Raw genomic sequence first — 19,922 nt, 5'->3', positions numbered from 1 at the left:
AGAGTGTAAGCTCTCATCCTAACCCACCGCTCTATGCTCCTCACTCACTGTCTCCTCTGTGTCACCCCTGTCTGTCCCCTATAGAGTGTAAGCTCTCATCCTAACCCACCGCTCTATGCTCCTCGCTCACTGTCTCCTCTGTGTCACCCCTGTCTGTCCCTCCCCTATAGAGTGTAAGCTCTCATCCTAACCCACCACTCTATGCTCCTCGCTCACTGTCTCCTCTGTGTCACCCCTGTCTGTCCCTCCCCTATATAGTGTAAGCTCTCATCCTAACCCACCGCTCTATGCTCCTCACTCACTGTCTCCTCTGTGTCACCCCTGTCTGTCTGTCCCTCCCCTATAGAGTGTAAGCTGTCATCCTAACCCACCGCTTTATGCTCCTCGCTCACTGTCTTCTCTGTGTCACCCCTGTCTGTCTGTCCCTCCCCTATAGAGTGTAAGCTCTCATCCTAACCCACCGCTCTATGCTCCTCACTCACTGTCTCCTCTGTGTCACCCCTGTCTGTCTGTCCCTCCCCTATAGAGTGTAAGCTGTCATCCTAACCCACCGCTCTATGCTCCTCGCTCACTGTCTCCTCTGTGTCACCCCTGTCTGTCTGTCCCTCCCCTATAGAGTGTAAGCTCTCATCCTAACCCACCGCTCTATGCTCCTCACTCACTGTCTCCTCTGTGTCACCCATGTCTGTCCCTCCCCTATAGAGTGTAAGCTCTCATCCTAACCCACCGCTCTATGCTCCTCCCTCACTGTCGCTGTAATTAATGCATTATGCTGTAATTGGACATTTGATGTGCGCCCCTCTTTACAAGTCCTTTAAATATCTAGGCTGATTTGAAAATAGTGTAGTTCAGTTCCTGCTCGAAGCTGCAGCACATCGCGCCGGATGACTTAACTGCAACCTGCAGTCCGTTAATGGCGTTTCTCCAGCCTCTGGTGCTGACACACATTTCACGCTGTACCCATTCCTTTTCCCTATAAGCAGATATTTTTTAATAAATCCACCTCTCCTGACTGCTATATGGGCAGCCCACATAATAAATGACAATAAGCGAGCAGCGCAGGTAACAGATGATGGTAAATCCACCATTACACTTTCAGGAAAGTAATTCTCTAGAACATTATTAACAGCGGAGATCATTGTGGGGACATTAATAACCTCCTTGCTGGGTCTCCAGCGGAAACCTTCGGATGCCTGGTAAGATGGATGCACGGAGGGAGGGAAACCAGCCAGGCAGCAGGGTGGACTTCAATGACGCCAATGTAAAACAAGGGACACCCCAGGGTGGCGGGGTGCTGACTGCAAGGGTACATACATATATAGTATATGCATACATACACACACACATATATATATATATATATATATATATACTGAATATTGGAAACAAATACTTTACTGTTGCGTCCTCATAATTAGAATGGTTTGGTTTAACGTTCTGAGGGTTTATCAGCGAGCATCCCGGAATATTACTCTTATGACTCATCTGAGATTATACAGGGGAATAACAGATACGTTATACTCTGCCATGTAGCATGCCAGGATATTACAATCTCCCTAAGGTCAAGGAGGTCTAAGGTGACTTGCAATAACCTTCTAATTCGCGCAATTTCTGAGTAACGAAGTGATGACTGGAATTCTAAGTAAAGACATAACTCGTTGCCTATAGCAACATCATCTGCAGGTGTTTGTACACACAGTGACATATTGAAAGTAACAGAATTCCATATCTAATCTGGGCGGGACTGATGACACCACTAATAAGCATCATTAATACCAGTATAAAGGGTCTACGGTAGGGAGACCAACTCATCCCTTTAATCCGGGACACATATTAATTACACAGGTTCTGTGGCAGTTTAAAACCAGGTGAAAGCCAGGCACAGAACCTGTGTACTTAATATGTGTCCCGGATTAAAGGGATGCGTTGGTCACCCTAGTCTACGGCCATTATTCTGGTTCACTCACAAAGGCAAATTCTATCTGAAATGGACAAAACCATGTGCACTGCAGGTGGGGCAGATGTTACTTGTGCAGAGAGAATTAGATTTGGGTGGGGTTTTACTACAAAGTGAGATCTATATTGCAGTCAGTATTTACCCTGCACAGAAACAAAATAACTCACCCAAATCTAATTCTCTCTGCACATGTTACATCTGCCCCACCTGCATTGCACATGGTTTTGTCCAGAAGTGCCTTTGCGAGTGAGCCAGAATAACTGTCAGGAACGGCCAAACTACTATTAACTACTATTGGTTGCCCGCAGCAACATCCCATGTGACATAGAACTCCCATCTTACTACATTTCCACCTGTTGGTTGGTACTTTGTGTCCCTCAGCTTTATCTCTCTCTAACACACGGAGTCTATTCATGAAGCAGTGGAAAGAGTGGAGAAGTGAGCCAATGAAGAAATTGCCCATGGCAACCAATCAGCTGCTGCGTATAAGTTTATAAATGCACTTGAGTAATGTTACTACAAAGCTGTTTGGTTGCCATGGACAATTTCTCCCCTGGCGGTAAATCCCAGGAGATTATAGGCGCACTGCAGGTACTTTATCCTATAAACGCACCTCTTCGAACAGGTCCAGGCTGTAGGTGTTATCATCGTCTGCGAAATACACCACCCCGGGCAGGCTGCTGTTCTTATTAAATGTCTCTCTAAGCCAACGCAGGGCAAGGTTCCTCTGCATAGTCCCACGGGGTATTCGTGGGTCCCGGGTGTCCCCCCTTAGTTTATAATTCCGCGGGGTCTCCACGTTGAGATGGGTGTAGTTGAGACCAGAGTCCTGCAGCATCCGCGTGACCAGTGGCGTGCGCCGCTGAGAGTCCTCCACCAGGATCCAGTGCAGGTTGGGTACATGCAGCAATGTGTTGGAGAGTCGGGTCAGCTCGGCTTTCTGCACCGGCCTGCTGTAGGTGGGGGTGATCACGTGGATGGTGGGGAGGTTGCCCATCCATGGCGGGGGCCGTGTGTACACATATTCAGTCCTAACCACTTCTACAATGTCTCTCTCTGAGGAACAGTATTCCCGGGAATCGGAGCCTGGACTGGCATCCCTTCGTCCATCACTCCCGTCCTCTGGAAAAGAGACACAGAGACGTTATCTCAAGAGAGCCAAGTAGGCGGGGTCAGATATTGCTGGGAACAACCACTATCTCAAGAGAGCCAAGTAGGCGGGGTCAGATATCAGGGGGGACAACCGCTATCTCAAGAGATCAAAGTAGGCGGGGTCAGATATTAGTGGGAACAACCGCTATCTCAAGAGAGCCTAGTAAGCGGGTCAGATATTAGTGGGAACAACCACTATCTCAAGAGAGCCAAGTAGGCGGGGTCAGATATTACTGGGGACAACCACTATCTCAAGAGAGCCAAGTAGGCGGGGTCAGATATCAGGGGGGACAACCGCTATCTCAAGAGAGCAAAGTAGGCGGGGGTCAGATATTAGTGGGAAAAACCACTATCTCAAGAGAGCCAAGTAGGCGGGGTCAGATATTACTGGGGACAACCACTATCTCAAGAGAGCAAAGTAGGCGGGGTCAGATATTAGTGGGAACAACCACTATCTCAAGAGAGCCAAGTAGGCGGGGTCAGATATTATTGGGTGACAACCGCTATCTCAAGAGAGCCAAGTAGGTGAGGGTCAGATATTAGTGGGGACAACCGCTATCTCAAGAGAGCGAAGTAGGCATGGTCAGTTATTGCTGGGGACAACCGCTATCTTAAGTGAGCCAAGTAGGCAGGGTCAGATATTGCTAGGGACAACCGCTATCTCAAGTGAGCCAAGTAGGTGGGGTCAGATATCACTAAGTGCAGTACGACAGCTATCTCAATAGAGCCAAGGAGGAAGGGCCAAATATTGATTGATTTGATTTGGCCCGGACCAGACCAAGCTTCATATATATATATATATATATATATATATATATATCTTTCTGCACCCATCTATATAGTCATACATGAATCCTGTTTATTGTATATCATGTATAAGCTGTAACTAATGGGCTCTATCCTGCCAGAGAGGACAGTTACCGGTCGGTCAACACTGGGCCATCATCTCTACGCAGGGCGCAGCTTGGGGATAACGCAACCTGACTGGTTCTAATGATTCAGTTCCACCCAGGGAAGGGACCTTTATAAACTGCATGCGGTAAAACCTCATAGTACATAAGAATACTCATACTGTACTGTATTATAAAAGTCAGCAGCAAATACCGGAGATATCCGCCATGGAAGCACTGATCCACGGTACGTATGAACGGAGTTACTTGGGGATATATCCAATGGCCGGCTGGCTACTGGCTCCGGTATTGGGCTAGCCGATTCGGAGGACTCAGAGAAAACTACCTGTGTGTTCCACAGACCAGTAGTGACCACAAACTGCTCCCCCATAATGTAGGACAGAGAGCGGACCCCACACCACAAGCAGACAGACACAGGACATGCAGATGGGTATATCACAGACATATGAGGTAGAATACAGAGATGAAAGATGGCGGAAAGCAGGAACATGGCTGCATGTGTACAGCACTGTGCATGGAGAATATAGATTGCCTTGTGGTAAGTGTACAGTAACTGCTGAATATACACAGATTTACCTCAGCAGCAGTTGGCTGGTACAGTATATATATACTGTGATGTCACTGGTTCCCAGTGACTGGATAGGCTGTGCTCTCAGTGATGTCACTGGTTCCTAGTGACTGGATAGGCTGCGCTCTTAGTGATGTCACTGGCCCCTAGTGAATGGATTGGCTGCATTCTCAGTAATGTCACTGGTTCCTAGTGACTGGATAGGCTGCACTCTTAGTGATGTCACTGTCCCCTAGTGAATGGATTGGCTGCACTCTCAGTGATGTCACTGGCCCCTCGTGAATGGATTGGCTGCATTCTCAGTAATGTCACTGGTTCCTAATGACTGTATTGGCTGCACTCTCAGTGATGTCACTGGACCCTAGTGAATGGATTGGCTACATTCTCAGTGATGTCACTGGCACCTAGTGAATGGATTGGCTGCATTCGCAGTGATGTCATTGACCCCTAGTGAATGGATTGGCTGCACTCTTTGTGATGTCACTGGCTCCTAGTAAATAGATATGCTGCACTCACTGATGTCACTGGCTCCTAGTGAATGGATTGGCTACACTCTCAGTGATGTCACTGGCCCCTAGTGAATGGATTGGCTGCATTCTCAGTGATGTCACTGGTTCCTAGTAACTGTATTGGCTGCACTCTCAGTGATGTCACTGGACCCTAGTGAATGGATTGGCTACATTCTCAGTGATGTCACTGGCACCTAGTGAATGGATTGGCTGCATTCGCAGTGATGTCATTGACCCCTAGTGAATGGATTGGCTGCATTCTCAGTGATGTCATTGACCCCTAGTGAATAGATTGGGTGCACTCTTTGTGATGTCACTGGCTCCTAGTAAATAGATATGCTGCATTCTCAGTGATGTCACTGGTTCCTAGTGACTGGATTGGCTGCATTCTCAGTGATGTCACTGGACCCTAGTGAATGGATTGGCTACATTCTCAGTGATGTCACTGGCACCTAGTGAATGGATTGGCTGCATTCGCAGTGATGTCACTGGCCCCTCGTGAATGGATTGGCTGCATTCTCAGTGATGTCACTGGTTCCTAATGACTGGATAGGCTGCACTCACTGATGTCACTGGCTCCTAGTGAATGGATTGGCTGCACTCTCTGTGATGTCACTGGCTCCTAGTAAATAGATATGCTGCACTCACTGATGTCACTGGCTCCTAGTGAATGGATTGGCTACACTCTTAGTGATGTCACTGGCCCCTAGTGAATGGATTGGCTGCACTCTCAGTGATGTCACTGGCCCCTCGTGAATGGATTGGCTGCATTCTCAGTGATGTCACTGGTTCCTAATGACTGGATTGGCTGCACTCTCAGTGATGTCACTGGACCCTAGAGAATGGATTGGCTACATTCTCAGTGATGTCACTGGCACCTAGTGAATGGATTGGCTGCATTCGCAGTGATGTCATTGACCCCTAGTGAATGGATTGGCTGCATTCTCAGTGATGTCATTGACCCCTATTGAATGGATTGGCTGCACTCTCTGTGATGTCACTGGCTCCTAGTAAATAGATATGCTGCACTCACTGATGTCACTGGCTCCTAGTGAATGGATTGGCTACACTCTCAATGATGTCACTGGCCCCTAGTGAATGGATTGGCTGCACTCTCAGTGATGTCATTGACCCCTAGTGAATGGATTAACTGCATTTTCAGTGATGTCACTGGCACCTAGTGACTGGATAGGCTGCATTCTCAGTGATGTCACTGGTTCCTAGTGAATGGATTGGCTGCACTCTCAGTGATGTCACTGGCCCCTAGTGAATGGATTGGCTGCACTCTCAGTGATGTCACTGGCCCCTAGTGAATAGATTGGCTACATTCTCAGTGATGTTACTGGCTACTAATAACTGGATAGGCTGCACTCTCAGTCATGTCACTGGTTCCTAGTGACTGGATAGGTTGCACTCTCAGTCATATCACTAGTTCCTAGTGACTGGAGAGGCTGCACTCTCAGTGATGTCACTGGCTCCTAGTGACTGGATAGGCTGCACTCTCAGTCATGTCACTGGCTCCTAGTGACTGGATAGGCTGCACTCTCAGTGATGTCACTGGCACCTAGTGACTGGACAGGCTGCACTCTCAGTGATGTCACTGGTACCTAGTGGCTGGATAGGCTGCACTCTCAGTGATGTCACTGGCTCCTAGTGACTGGATAGGCTGCACTCTCAGTGATGTCACTGGCTCCTAGTGACTGGATAGGCTGCACTCTCAGTCATGTCACTGGCACCTAGTGACTGGATAGGCTGCACTCTCAGTTATGTCACTGGCTCCTAGTGACTGGATAGGCTGCACTCTCAGTGATATCACTGGCTCCTAGTGACTGGATAGGCTGCACTCTCAGTGATGTCACTGGCACCTAATGACTGGATAGGCTGCACTCTCAGTTATGTCACTGGCTCCTAGTGACTGGATAGGCTGCACTCTCAGTGATGTCACTGGCTCCTAGTGACTGGATAGGCTGCACTCTCAGTGATGTCACTGGCTCCTAGTGACTGGATAGGCTGCACTCTCAGTGATGTCACTGGCTCCTAGTGACTGGATAGGCTGCACTCTCAGTGAGGTCACTGGCACCTAGTGACTGGATAGGCTGCATTAAGTTATGGCTTATCAATACAAAAAAATATTCTCTCTAAAGTCAGTAGGTGACAGATGCCCTTTAACCAGGGATAGCATTATGAAGGATCTGCATGGGAAATATGTGAGTATAACCGGAAGCGTTTCTAGCTAGCATGGCGTGTGGTAAGTTTGTGATGTAATACAGGGTGAGAGAACCACTGGAATAAGAAGACAGATTTATAGTTCTCCAGTCACTGCCGCTCTATGACAGTGACCTCACAGAAGCACAACTTGGGAGGCTCCATGTCAGAGCTGTCAGTCATGTTCACCAGCATGTTGCCTGATGTACCGCCAAGTCTAAAGGACCCAAACATAGCGCGGCCAGACGTGACCACAAACATCGCTAGGGGCCCATTTATCATATAATATGTTTGGCTAATTCCCTGACACCCGGTTAGCTGCAAATATTAAGTACCCCCCGAATGTATGTAGGAGGGACTGCAGCAGGAATCTGCGACCCCTGCTGTGATCCCAACTGTCCTGCTCGCAGGCACTCCCCCTATAGGTTATTATCAACATGGGTCAGCATCGCAGTGGGTCCCTGGGCTAACGCCATTCTGAGATGGTCAACAGCGACATCAGGTTTCTGATAAGTATAACCCGAGTTAGTGCACAGGGGACGCCAGAGAGAGAGCTGGTGCACAGGGGACTCCACAGATAGCTAGCGTGCAGGGGACTCCAGAGAGAGATAGCGCGCAGGGGACTCCAGAGAGAGATGGCGCGCAGGGGACTCCAGAGAGAGCTGGCGCGCAGGGGACTCCAGAGAGAGCTGGCGCGCAGGGGACTCCAGAGAGAGCTGGCGCGCAGGGGACTCCAGAGAGAGCTGGCGCGCAGGGGACTCCAGAGAGAGCTGGCGCTCAGGGGACTCCAGAGAGAGCTGGCGCTCAGGGGACTCCAGAGAGAGCTGGCGCGCAGGGGACTCCAGAGAGAGCTGGCGCGCAGGGGACTCCAGAGAGAGCTGCTGCGCAGGGGACTCCAGAGAGAGCTGGCGCGCAGGGGACTCCAGAGAGAGCTGGCGCGCAGGGGACTCCAGAGAGAGCTGGCGCGCAGGGGACTCCAGAGAGAGCTTGCGCGCAGGGGACTCCAGAGAGAGCTGGCGCGCAGGGGACTCCAGAGAGAGCTGGCGCGCAGGGGACTCCAGAGAGAGCTGGCGCGCAGGGGACTCCAGAGAGAGCTGGCGTGCAGGAGACTCCAGAGAGAGCTAGTGAGCAGGAGACTCCAGAGAGAGCTAGTGAGCAGGGGACTCCAGACAGCTAGCGAGCGAGCAGGGAACTCCAGACAGAGCTAGCCCACTGGGGACTCCAGAGAGAGCAGGAGACTCCAGACAGCTAGGGAGCAGGGGACTCCAGACAGAGCTAGCGAACAGGGGACTCCAGACAGAGCTAGCGAACAGGGGACTCCAGACAGAGCTAGCGAACAGGGGACTCCAGACAGAGCTAGCGAACAGGGGACTCCAAAGAGAGCTAGCGAGCAGGGGACTCCATAGAGAGCTAGCGAGCAGGGGACTCTATAGAGAGCTAGCGAGCAGGGGACTCCATAGAGAGCTAGCTAGCAGGGGACTCCAGAGAGAGCTAGCGAGCAGGGGACTCCAGAGAGAGCTAGCGAGCAGGGGACTCCATAGAGAGCTAGGGAGCAGGGGACTCCAGAGAGAGTTAGTGAGCAGGGGAATCCAGAGAGAGCTGGCGAGCAGGGGACTCCAGAGAGAGCTAGCGAGCAGGGAACTCCAGAGAGAGCTAGCGAGCAGGGGACTCCATAGAGAGCTAGGGAGCAGGGGACTCCAGAGAGAGTTAGTGAGCAGGGGACTCCAGAGAGAGCTGGCGCACAGGGTACTCCATACAGAACTGGTGCGCATGGGACTACAGAGAGAGTTGTTGCTCAGGGGACTTCAGACAGAGCTAGCGAGCAGGGGACTTCAGACAGAGCTAGCGAGCAGGGGACTCCAGACAGAGCTAGCGAGCAGGGGACTCCAGACAGAGCTAGCAAGCAGGGGACTCCAGAGAGAGACAGAGCTAGCGAGCAGGGGACTCCAGACAGAGCTAGCAAGCAGGGGACTCCAGAGAGAGACAGAGCTAGTGCTCAGGGAACTCCAGACAGAGCTAGCAAGCAGGGGGCTCCAGACAGAGCTAGCGAGCAGGGGACTCCAAAGGGAGCTAGCGAGAAGAAATTCCTGATACAGCTGGCGTGCAGGGCTTCCTAATAAAGCTGGCGAGCAGGGAGTCCTGATACAGCTGGCGAGCAGGGAGTCCTGATACAGCTGGCATGCAGGGCTTCCTGATACAGCTGGCGAGCAGGCAGTCCTGATACAGCTGGCATGCAGGGCTTCCTGATACAGCTGCCGAGCAGGGCTTCCTGATACAGCTGGCGAGCAGGGAGTCCTGATACAGCTGGCGAGCATGGAGTCCTGATACAGCTGGCGAGCAGGGAGTCCTGATACAGCTGGCGAGCATGGAGTATTACTGTTATATGCACAAGATTCCCTGGTATGTAACAAGCATTATCACGTGATCGCTTGGCCCAGAGGCTGACGCCCACCATGCAGATGCTGCCCACCCACTCATGTAGTAAATGGAACAATAACTGCAGAATGCCCCAGTGATGTGATGGTGAAGCCATGCAGAATGAGCCGGTGAGGGGAGGTAGTGGGTATGAGGTGAGTAGTGGGCAGTTGTTATGGGACGGTACAATGTGAGTAGGGGGTTACAGAGTCTCCTCACCCTTGTGTGCAGTGAGCAGCGGAGACAGAGTGCTGTGGTGCCATACTGTGATCAGCAAAGTCCAGGGCAGAACGATCAGTACAATAGCCAGAATGTCCCTTCTCTTCAGCATCTCCAGGGTGGGCTGACCCCAGTAATCCTCATTACCTGAGGAGGACGCCCCAATAGCACAGAGGACAGCAAAGCAGACAGGAGAGAGATCAGTATACAGACAGAGGTGCAGGAGACACAGCACAGCTTCACACAGTCACCTCTTACCAGCGCTTATAACCCACCCATTGCAGCAGGCCGGGGGTCCCAGGCAGGTCACAGAGGTTCAGGGCCCCGGCCCCTCACTGGCCAGGACCTATAGAAGAACCGGTCAGAGAGGAGCCTGCAGGGAAGAGAAAGAATGAGCGTTAAAACAGACATGAGCACCAGAGGGCGCCAAATACATGATAACAACACACAGAGCAACAACTGATTCATCTCATCATCCGTGGCCAGCAAAGTGGTGGTCCCAGGCCACAGAACCAGCACTACACATAGCGGCATTGGGGATTTTGGGCCTAATTCAGATTTGCAAGCAATGCAAAATAAACAACAACAATAGACTAGGCAAAGCCATGCTGCGCTGCAGGGGGCCAGATGCAACATGTCTAGAGACAATTGGATTTGGGTGGGGTGTGTTCAATCTGACACCTGAATTGCAGTGTAAGAATAAAGCTGTGAAACATACATGGGCTACATGCAGAAGCAGCCAGTATTTACCCTGCACTGAAACAATTATTATTTAATATTTATTAATCAGTAGTCCCCATAGAGACATTCCTCCATATAGCACAAGAGGAAGAGCAGGTGCCACCGCGCTGTGATACGGTAACGCTGCGCGGTGTATGATGGTATTACAGCAATGTAACAAGAGCATCCTTTGAAATAAAAGCCTCCAGTGTGCACATTGTGAGATGTATCCGAATAACTCATAGGAAAAGACCATCACTTGCAGTTTAAATACATACAAAAATCAGTAAACTTGCCCATCGCACGCTGCCATATTTATGTCTGCTCCCGCTACAAGTCACTGACTCTCATCATTACATACATTGCCCTGGAAGCAGCAACATAAGATCAGAGAGCAGATTGCAGCTCGGTGACATCTCAGTCACCAGAATACACTGATCTCTAGGTACATCTGTTATTGGCACACAAATGTCATGTGTTCTTATCCCTTTCCTTTACACACATATTGTCAGCTTGGGAAGAGGATGACAACCCACCTTACACAACCCACAGATGCTATCATTATATTACTCATACGCCTGGTGTCTGGTAGCGGCGCGACGCGGCGATATGTGCTGTAGTCTCCTGGCTGTTACATAAGCGACAGGCTGCTAAGCATCATACGTATGCAGCCATACAGGACCATGGTATATGTCAGCATTCCAGGGATATTCTGCAGCCAGAAATCCTGGAATGCACAGCTCAGCGCCACTGGCACCAGGTGTCCTATCAAATCAGTAATAACATCTGGGCCCGGTAACACGCCATTCATATACTGCACTAATCATTTCTAAGAACACACACACACACACACACACACCCCCCACACACACACACGCACAGGGGAAAGCACAGCAACTGGTGGGGCCCTGAGAGACTGGTGGTCCGGACGCAGTAGCTGTGGGCCCCCTGAGATTGGTGTTCCGGTCGCAGGAGTGGATGGTAGAGAACAGAGGCTATGCTGGTTTTTGCCTTGTAAATGATGAATGCTTTAGTTGAGTGTGTGTGTAATATGCCTTTAATTTGGAGCAGTGGCGTCAAACTCATAGCCCTCCAGCTGTTGTGAAACTACACGTACCAGCATGCCCTGCCACAGTTTTATCAATACATTATATAAAATATGTGGCAGGGCATGTGGGGACGTGTAGTTCCACAACAGCTGGAGGGCCATGAGTTTGACACCACTGATTTGGAACATCTATGATTTGCCGTGGATGGGTTTTGTGGCTGGCTAAATTCCAGCCTACATTTCACCTGCTATTATTAATCAGCCAGGTAATTAGTGTAAATCGGCTTGTTACATAAGTGAAGACAATATTACCACACAGTGGTACTATTGGAGGCACTGGCTGCTGGGCTCCAGCTGTTAGAAGGGCACCAAGAAAAGTATCTCTCTTCTACCCGTTTAAAAAATAAACCCCCAAGGCTCTATTAATTATCATGTGCAGCCACCGCCCCGACATAAAGATTCCTTATCACCACAATTAGGAAGCTTAATTCTCCCTGATGTGCCATTGGTGAGTCGCTGGGACATTATTAAGTGCCAGCTGGTGCCACTGAGGTGCCTGGTACATTCTCCCGCCGCTGCTGCCACGTAATACAATAGGAAATGCTATTATTATGTTTACACTAGTAAGTGTTCCGCTGTATACCAGTAAACCTTCGCCATCTTTCGTGTATGTTCCTTCCGTGTAGAGGCCATGGATGCGCTATACAGTATTGTACTGTGCACATTTCCTCGTCTGGACATAAATGCTGACTGGATGGGCACAAAACAAAGCCCAGGTTATTTTCTTTTAATATTATTAAGGAAATCAATTCAAAAGGCACCTTATTAGTTAACTCATCAATGTTTCCATTAAGATAATTAGAAGCCCGAATGGATTACCTATGTAATGCCTAATTTTACACACGCAACTCGTTTCACAATTAGAGTTATAATGAGTTTCCAGATGTCAGTGAAACATGGTGCACCTTTCCCAGTGTTTCCATTGTGATGCAAATGAATCAATTAATATCCATTATGCAAAATAGCTTCCTGTCCATGGAGTCCTGGGGCAGAGCGAGGAGGAGGCTGTGCTACAGGAGGGAGCACGGTGCTGCACAGGCCTGCATATGGCTCTGGTGTTGTCCCCAGCATTGGCCTGGATGAGGCCCAGACATTGCCAGACATTGCCTACTAGGCGCGAGCGGGATGGCGAACGTGCACCGGTGCAGAAATCAGAAAGGGAGGTTTTTCAAATTTTTGTAAAAAGAGGCAATCATTTACATATAAAAATCACCCTCGGTTAATGTTGGTGTAGGTTACTGTGGCCGTTGGTGTGTGTTAGTCTGGCTGTTGGTTAATGTGACCCTTGGTAAGGATTAGTGTTGGTGTGGGTTAGTGTGGCTGTTGGTGGGGGTTAGTGTTGCTGTGGGTTAGTGTGGCTGTTGATGGGGATAAGTGTGGCTGTTGGTTTGGGTTAGTGTGGCTGTTGGTGGGGGTTAGTGTTGCTGTGGGTTAGTGTGGCTATTGGTTTGGTTAGTGTGGCTGTTGATGGGGATAAGTGTGGCTGTTGGTTTGGGTTAGTGTGGCTGTTGGTGGGGTTTAGTATGGCTATTAGTGAGGTTTAATGTGGCTGTTGGTGGGGGTTAGTGTGGCTGTTGGTGGGGGTTAGTGTGGTTATTGGTGGGGGTTAGTGTGGGGTTTAGTGTGGGCTATTAGTGGGGGTTTGTGTGGCTATTAGTGGTGGTAAGTGTAGCAATTAGTGGGGGTTAGTGTGGCTATTAGTGGGGGTTAGTGTGGCTGTTGGTGGGGGTTAGTGTGGCTATTAGTGGGGGTTAGTGTGGCTATTAGTGGTGGTAAGTGTAGCTATTAGTGGGGGTTAGTGTGGCTGTTTGTGGGGGTTAGTGTGGTTGTTCGTGGGGGTTAGTGTGGCTATTAGTGAAGATTAGTGTGGCTGTTGGTGGGGCTTAGTGTGGCTATTAGTGAAGGTTAGTGTGGCTGTATAACGGTATAATGGTGCGATGGAGTAACAGTATAATGCTGTGCCTGACAGTACAATAAGATGTCACTTATACACAATACACATTATCTGGTCGCTTTTTAAGTATATTTTTGACAAATGTTTTATCTCACATTAAATAAAGCAGGAAATGATCCTGTCGGGAAACAACAGAGAATAATTATAAAGTTGTAATTTCTCTTAATAAAACAGGTGGGAAAAGGATTTCTTTTATAGGAAGTTTTTACATCAAAATAAAGACTAAAATTGTTCCATGAAATCCGTGTCTCCGATGTCTGTGCCGTGGTCGCTGGGCCGGGCATTCTGCACAGTGGAATGAGTAATGTAGGCGGGGAGAGGGGTAATACAGCACTATAGGGCCTATTTATTACACCCGAGCAATGCGGCCAATCTGCAGAATACAGACGTTTGCGGAATATCACCATATTTGTGAGCACCTACAATAGCGCTCCCCCTCAGTCTCCACTGTTCTCCGTGGGAGCTACTAACTGCCCAATTCACCAAAGCCTCGCTCCGCTACCTGAGGCTGATACCATCTACCGTGGCCCTATATGTATTTACCCTCATTAATTAGTCATTACAAAATCACAGCTACTTTTTTCCTGATTTGAACAAGACTTTATTGTTCACAGAACAGAAGACAAACGCTGCTGTGCTGGTCTTTGGCCTGTTTGTATGCGGTTTACACCTCATTTCCAGCAGCGATTTGCTTCCTATTGCTGCCATGTACAGCAGGGATTCTATATAATGCTAAGGCTCGTGTGGAATGCACAAGACTGATCTGGAGGACGCCTGGGAAATGAGGGCGATGAATCATAGACGCCTGTACATGAGTTAGTGTGATCACCGATATTTATATCCCTCCATTGTCGCTCTAGACCCCGGATTATTTATACTCTTTCTTTTGGGACCACGATCGCTCCACTGGGCAAGGCGGCGTGTCAGTCCCTGAGAAGTGGGAGCAGCCGACGGACAACAGCAATAACGAGGGCCATGGTGTCGGACGCCGTGGCGGGGTAAACACAATAAAAAACCATGGCTTCACTTGCCACAATAAAGTGTCCCTGGTTTGGTAAAGTCAGGCCTAGGTGGGTGAACGGAGCTGGCCAGGGAAGTGGTGGTACGGCATCATGCTAGCAGTCACTGTGGCATGTCGACCCTTTGTCAATGTTGACCTATTGACTGGCTGTCTAGACACCGTCGACCTATGACCGGCCATTTGAAAGGCGATTGGCAGGAAGTAGGCATCTGTGATTGGTGGCCCAGAACGTTGGGGTATAGCTGGGCAGGGAATCGCCTGGCGTTACCCTATGGGCTTCAGTTCCCAGCACTGGTTGAGGGATCTGTCACAGTTCTGTCCCAGCATGCCCCGTTGCGGTCAAGGTCACTGTGCGCATGCAGACCCCGAGGACCAATGACGGGGTGCAGCGCGAAGGACGGCTCTTGTCTGAGCTCTTTGCATTCATTAGTGCATATGCGACTATTAACAATGCAAAACCCCGCGATGGTGGAGCTTAGTGCATCCTGCCCAGTGTTTGAAGAATGACAGTTAGGGCCTGATTGGCTGGTACTTTATCTATGTCCAATTTATCTCTCTCCCAGGCTTAGCACACACTGTATACCCCTTTATCTCTTTCCAAACTTTGATGAATCTGTTCCCGTACAGTAAATGCTGTCACCTGCCGTTACCAAACAGTCCGCCATACAGTAAATGCTGTCAAATGCCATTACCACACAGTCCGCCGTTACCACACAGTCCGCCGTACAGTAAATGCTGTCACATGCCGTTACCACACAGTGCGCCATTACCACACAGTCCGCTGTTACTACACAGTCCGCCGTACAGTAAATGCTGTCACATGCCGTTACCACACAGTGCGCCATTACCACACAGTCCGCTGTTACCACACAGTCCGCCGTGCAGTAAATGCTGTCACATGCCGATACCACACAGTGCGCCATTACCACACAGTCCGCTGTTACCACACAGTCCGCCATTACCACACAGTCCGCCATACAGTAAATGCTGTCACATGCCGTTACCACACAGTGCGCCATTACCACACAGTCCGCCGTGCAGTAAATGCTGTCAAATGCCATTACCACACAGTCCGCCGTTACCACACAGTCCGCCGTACAGTAAATGCTGTCACATGCCGTTACCACACAGTGTGCCATTACCACACAGTCCGCCATACAGTAAATGCTGTCAAATGCCATTACCACACAGTCCGCTGTTACCACACAGTCCGCCGTGCAGTAAATGCTGTCACCATTACCACACAATGCGCTACTACCACACAGTCCCCCGTGCAGTAAATGCTGTCACCATTACCACACAATGCGCCATTACCACACAGTCCGCCGTTACCACACAGTCCGCCGTGCAGTAAATGCTGTCACCGTTACCACACAATGCGCCATTACCACACAGTCCGCCGTTACCACACAGTCCGCCGTGCAATAAATGCTGTCACCATTACCACACAATGCGCCATTACCACACAGTCCGCCATACAGTAAATGCTGTCACCGTTACCACACAATGCGCCATTACCACACAGTCCGCCGTGCAGTAAATGCTGTCACATGCCGTTACCACACAGTGCGCCGTTACCACACAGTCCGCCATACAGTAAATGCTGTCACCGTTACCACACAATGCGCCATTACCACAGTCCGCCATACAGTAAATGCTGTCACCGTTACCACACAATGCGCCGTTACCACACAGTCCGCCATACAGTAAAAGCTGTCACATGCCGTTACCACACAGTGCGCCGTACAGTAAATGCTGTCACCGTTACCACACAATGCGGCATTACCACACAGTCCGCCATACAGTAAATGCTGTCACATGCCGTTACCACACAGTGCGCCGTACAGTAAATGCTGTCACCATTACCACACAGTGCGCCATTACCACACAGTGCGCCGTTACCACACAGTGCGCCATACAGTAAATACTGTCACTGTTACCACACAGTAATGTCACCTGACGATAGAACAGAGTGCGCCATCCTATAACGCAGTGGCACAGCTTCTGAACACAATAACTTACTGCAACAAACATGAGAATGGCGACACTTTGCACTGTGAGGCGGAGGCTGGAAAAGGTATTTTTCAGGGTCACAGAGTGGGAAATATCATAAGACGGGAGTTCTACATGGGATGTTGCTATGGGCAACGAAATCAGAAACTACTTCTTCTAGAAAATAATATCTGATTGTTTTCCCATAGCGACATCCCGTCTGAGATAGAATTCCCAACTAAGTATATTTCCTCAGAGAATCTGGATGTGGCTCCTACCACTAACTAGGCCATGAGAGGACAGAGTCTCCCCCAACCAGCAGGCCACTCGTCCAGAGACGCAGCGTCTGCATAACATACCCTGGGGGACGTTCTGATAGTTTAACTTTAGGTTATAAGAATCAATAAGGTCAAAGGTTAAAAGACTTAAACAAATCCGCTGGTCTCTGCTGCTTGTGACTATGGGGTTTATTCTAGTTCATTCTTTCTGACAAAATCCTTCTTAGATGGACAAAACCATGTGCACTGCAGGGGGGCAGATGTAACATGTGCAGAGAGAATTAGATTTGGGTGAGTTATTTTGTTTCTGTGCAGGGAAAATACTGACTGCTTTATTTTACACTGCAATATAGATCTCACTTTGAAGAAAAACCCCACCCAAATCTAATTCTCTCTGCACAAGTTACATCTGTCCCACCCGCAGTGCACATGGTTTTGTCCATCTAAGAAGGATTTTGTCAGAAAGAATGAACTAGAATAACCCCCTATGTAGCATGCAGCCAATAATACCAGTCTGGAAGTCATTATACCATATGTCGTATATATATATATATATATATATATATATATATATATATATATATATATATATATATATATATACATATATATACACAGTGCAGGCGAAGCTCCCTTGAGTCATTATCGCCGTTAGTGTGCGCTATCTCTACACCCGGCAGCCATTTCCCCTAAATGTCCATTAGACCCAATCACAGGCCTGGGCGGCAGGAATATTCTGCAGCGGACAGAACCGTATTACCATTATTTACCGCAATTATAAATAAAAAGCACAGCAGAATACAGTGGCCTATGAGGTCTACAACCATGTCCGAGGTGACGATATCTTGGTGCTTCGTTCTACCCTAGCTACAGTCACATTGTATATTAACGGTCGCCGGATGTACCATTTATCACCAGGGGTTATGTAACCCCTTGGGCGCCGTACATTGGTAGCGCTGCCATGTTTCTTCGACGGTGCAACTAAGCACGGAATAAATTATTATTATTAAATGATAACAATAATAGGTGCCAACATTGTGCGTCCTGTATTCATTACTGACTTCTAATCCATCGTATATTACGCAGACGGTAGGAACAGGATCAGCAAGCGCAGTGCCGTTTGGGGGACGAGACTGTGGCGGGTCACACAAGTCAGGAGGTAATAGAATTACATAACGATAATCAGCGTTAAACATTTCCGACTCACAAATCACGTTAAATAGCTCTGGGAAGGGAGAGAATGAAAAGAAATATTAAATTCAGTCCGACGACTCGGAATAATCTGCGCAGTCCTCGGTCTACCCTGAGACATCCTCAGTGGGAGAGGAGCAGCTGGGAATGACGGCCGCACACTAATACAGGGGTCATTCATCAGGTCACATTATAAGCAGGGCCGACCCGGGGGGGGGGGGGGGGGGTGTTCAGATATCCCCAAATAAAATCTATCATTGTAATATGTGTTAGACAATTAGGCAGCAAACTTCCCTCAGCGCTGGTATGTGGGGCGCAGTATGGCCCCCCTAACGCCGCTCAATATGGAGGCTCCAAGTCTGCAGCGGCCAAGGCTGTAAAAGGGATTTGTCAATAGAAAGTGCCCAATTATCCCTATGCCAGCAGCCAAATGCGCCTTTTACTGGGAGTATGAAATGACATCCCCGGCGAGCACCAATCAATGCTGGAAAGTCATTTACAAAAGACAAAATGACACCGGCAAATGTCCTGCGGCCGGCTGGGATACATTGTACTGGGAGCAGGCAGAGTCCAGGCTTCCACTGGTGATAGTGGGACAGGTGTGGTCGGTGCAGGGCTGCAGGGGGGGGGGGGGGGGGGGGTGTATGTCTTGTTGCCAGGGGCGCAGGGCCCTGAGGAAAGAGCATCTGGCTGGCAATGTGCCTGGATTTGCCTCCTGCAACTCTGCCCCAGTACTGCCTGCAGTGCCCCCGGGATATGCCAGGCATGGCCCCTGCAGTGCCACCGGGATACGCCAGGCATGCACCCTGCAGTGCCCCCGGGATATGCCAGGCATGGCCCCTGCAGTGCCCCCGGGATACGCCAGGCATGCACCCTGCAGTGCCTCCGGGATACGCCAGGCATGCACCCTGCAGTGCCCCCCGGGGAACGCCAGACATGCACCCTGCAGTGCCCTGAGATACGCCAGGCTTGCACCCTGCAGTGCCCTGGGATACGCCAGGCTTGCACCCTGCAGTGCCCCCGGGATACACCAGGCATGGCCCCTGCAGTGCCCCCGGGATACACCAGGCATGGCCCCTGCAGTGCCCCCGGGATATGCCAGGCATGGCCCCTGCAGTGCCCCCGGGATACGCCAGGCATGCACCCTGCAGTGCCTCCGGGATACGCCAGGCATGCACCCTGCAGTGCCTCCGGGATACGCCAGGCATGCACCCTGCAGTGCCCCCCGGGGTACGCCAGACATGCACCCTGCAGTGCCCTGAGATACGCCAGGCTTGCACCCTGCAGTGCCCCGGGATATGCCAGGCTTGCACCCTGCAGTGCCCCCGGGGTACGCCAGGCATGCACCCTGCAGTGCCCCGGGATACGCCAGGCATGCACCCTGCAGTGCCCCCCAGGATATGCCAGGCATGTACCCTGCAGTGCCCCCCAGGATACGCCAGGCATGCACCCTGCAGTGCCCACCTCTAACCCTTACCCCTAAGTGACGGGACAGGACACATAGCCGCTCCCCTGGTGCCTCTGCAAAGTCCTGCCCCAAGGCACCGATTGGCCTGTACTTCAGTAAGGATGAACATTGGATGGTTTCCCTCTGAATGGTTTTATACCACCGATGGTAACCTAGCAATGGCTGTCACTTGTCTGGGCCGCTGTCCACTTTCTCTGGGTCGATATTCTGCAGCGCGATATTTGATCAATAGGCATTACCGGGCAAAGGCATAG

The 19,922-nt window shown here is 50.1% G+C and overlaps 1 protein-coding gene across 3 annotated transcripts in view; it reads right to left on the bottom strand.

The window, feature by feature from the left end:
* Positions 1-19,922, bottom strand: part of B3GAT1 (beta-1,3-glucuronyltransferase 1) — a 62,288-nt gene that overhangs the window by 28,930 nt on the left and 13,436 nt on the right. Inside the window, exons 2-4 of one of the 3 annotated variants that reach the window (XM_083163531.1) lie at positions 10,195-10,309; positions 9,937-10,083; positions 2,571-3,079 (exon numbers count right to left, since the gene is read on the bottom strand). In XM_083163531.1, the coding sequence (XP_083019657.1) occupies positions 2,571-3,079; positions 9,937-10,048 (621 nt within the window). In that variant the 5' untranslated portion in view covers positions 10,049-10,083; positions 10,195-10,309. The remainder of the gene's footprint in view (positions 1-2,570; positions 3,080-9,936; positions 10,084-10,194; positions 10,310-19,922) is intronic. The other 2 variants (XM_083163530.1, XM_083163532.1) reach the window with 2 other exon arrangements.

Source organism: Crinia signifera, chromosome 19 (genome assembly GCF_055691185.1).
Source record: "Crinia signifera chromosome 19, ASM5569118v1, whole genome shotgun sequence".
Classification (NCBI taxonomy): domain Eukaryota; kingdom Metazoa; phylum Chordata; class Amphibia; order Anura; family Myobatrachidae; genus Crinia; species Crinia signifera.
The sequence above is the reverse complement of the archived record's forward strand: the minus strand, read 5'-3'. Positions and strand labels throughout refer to the sequence as shown.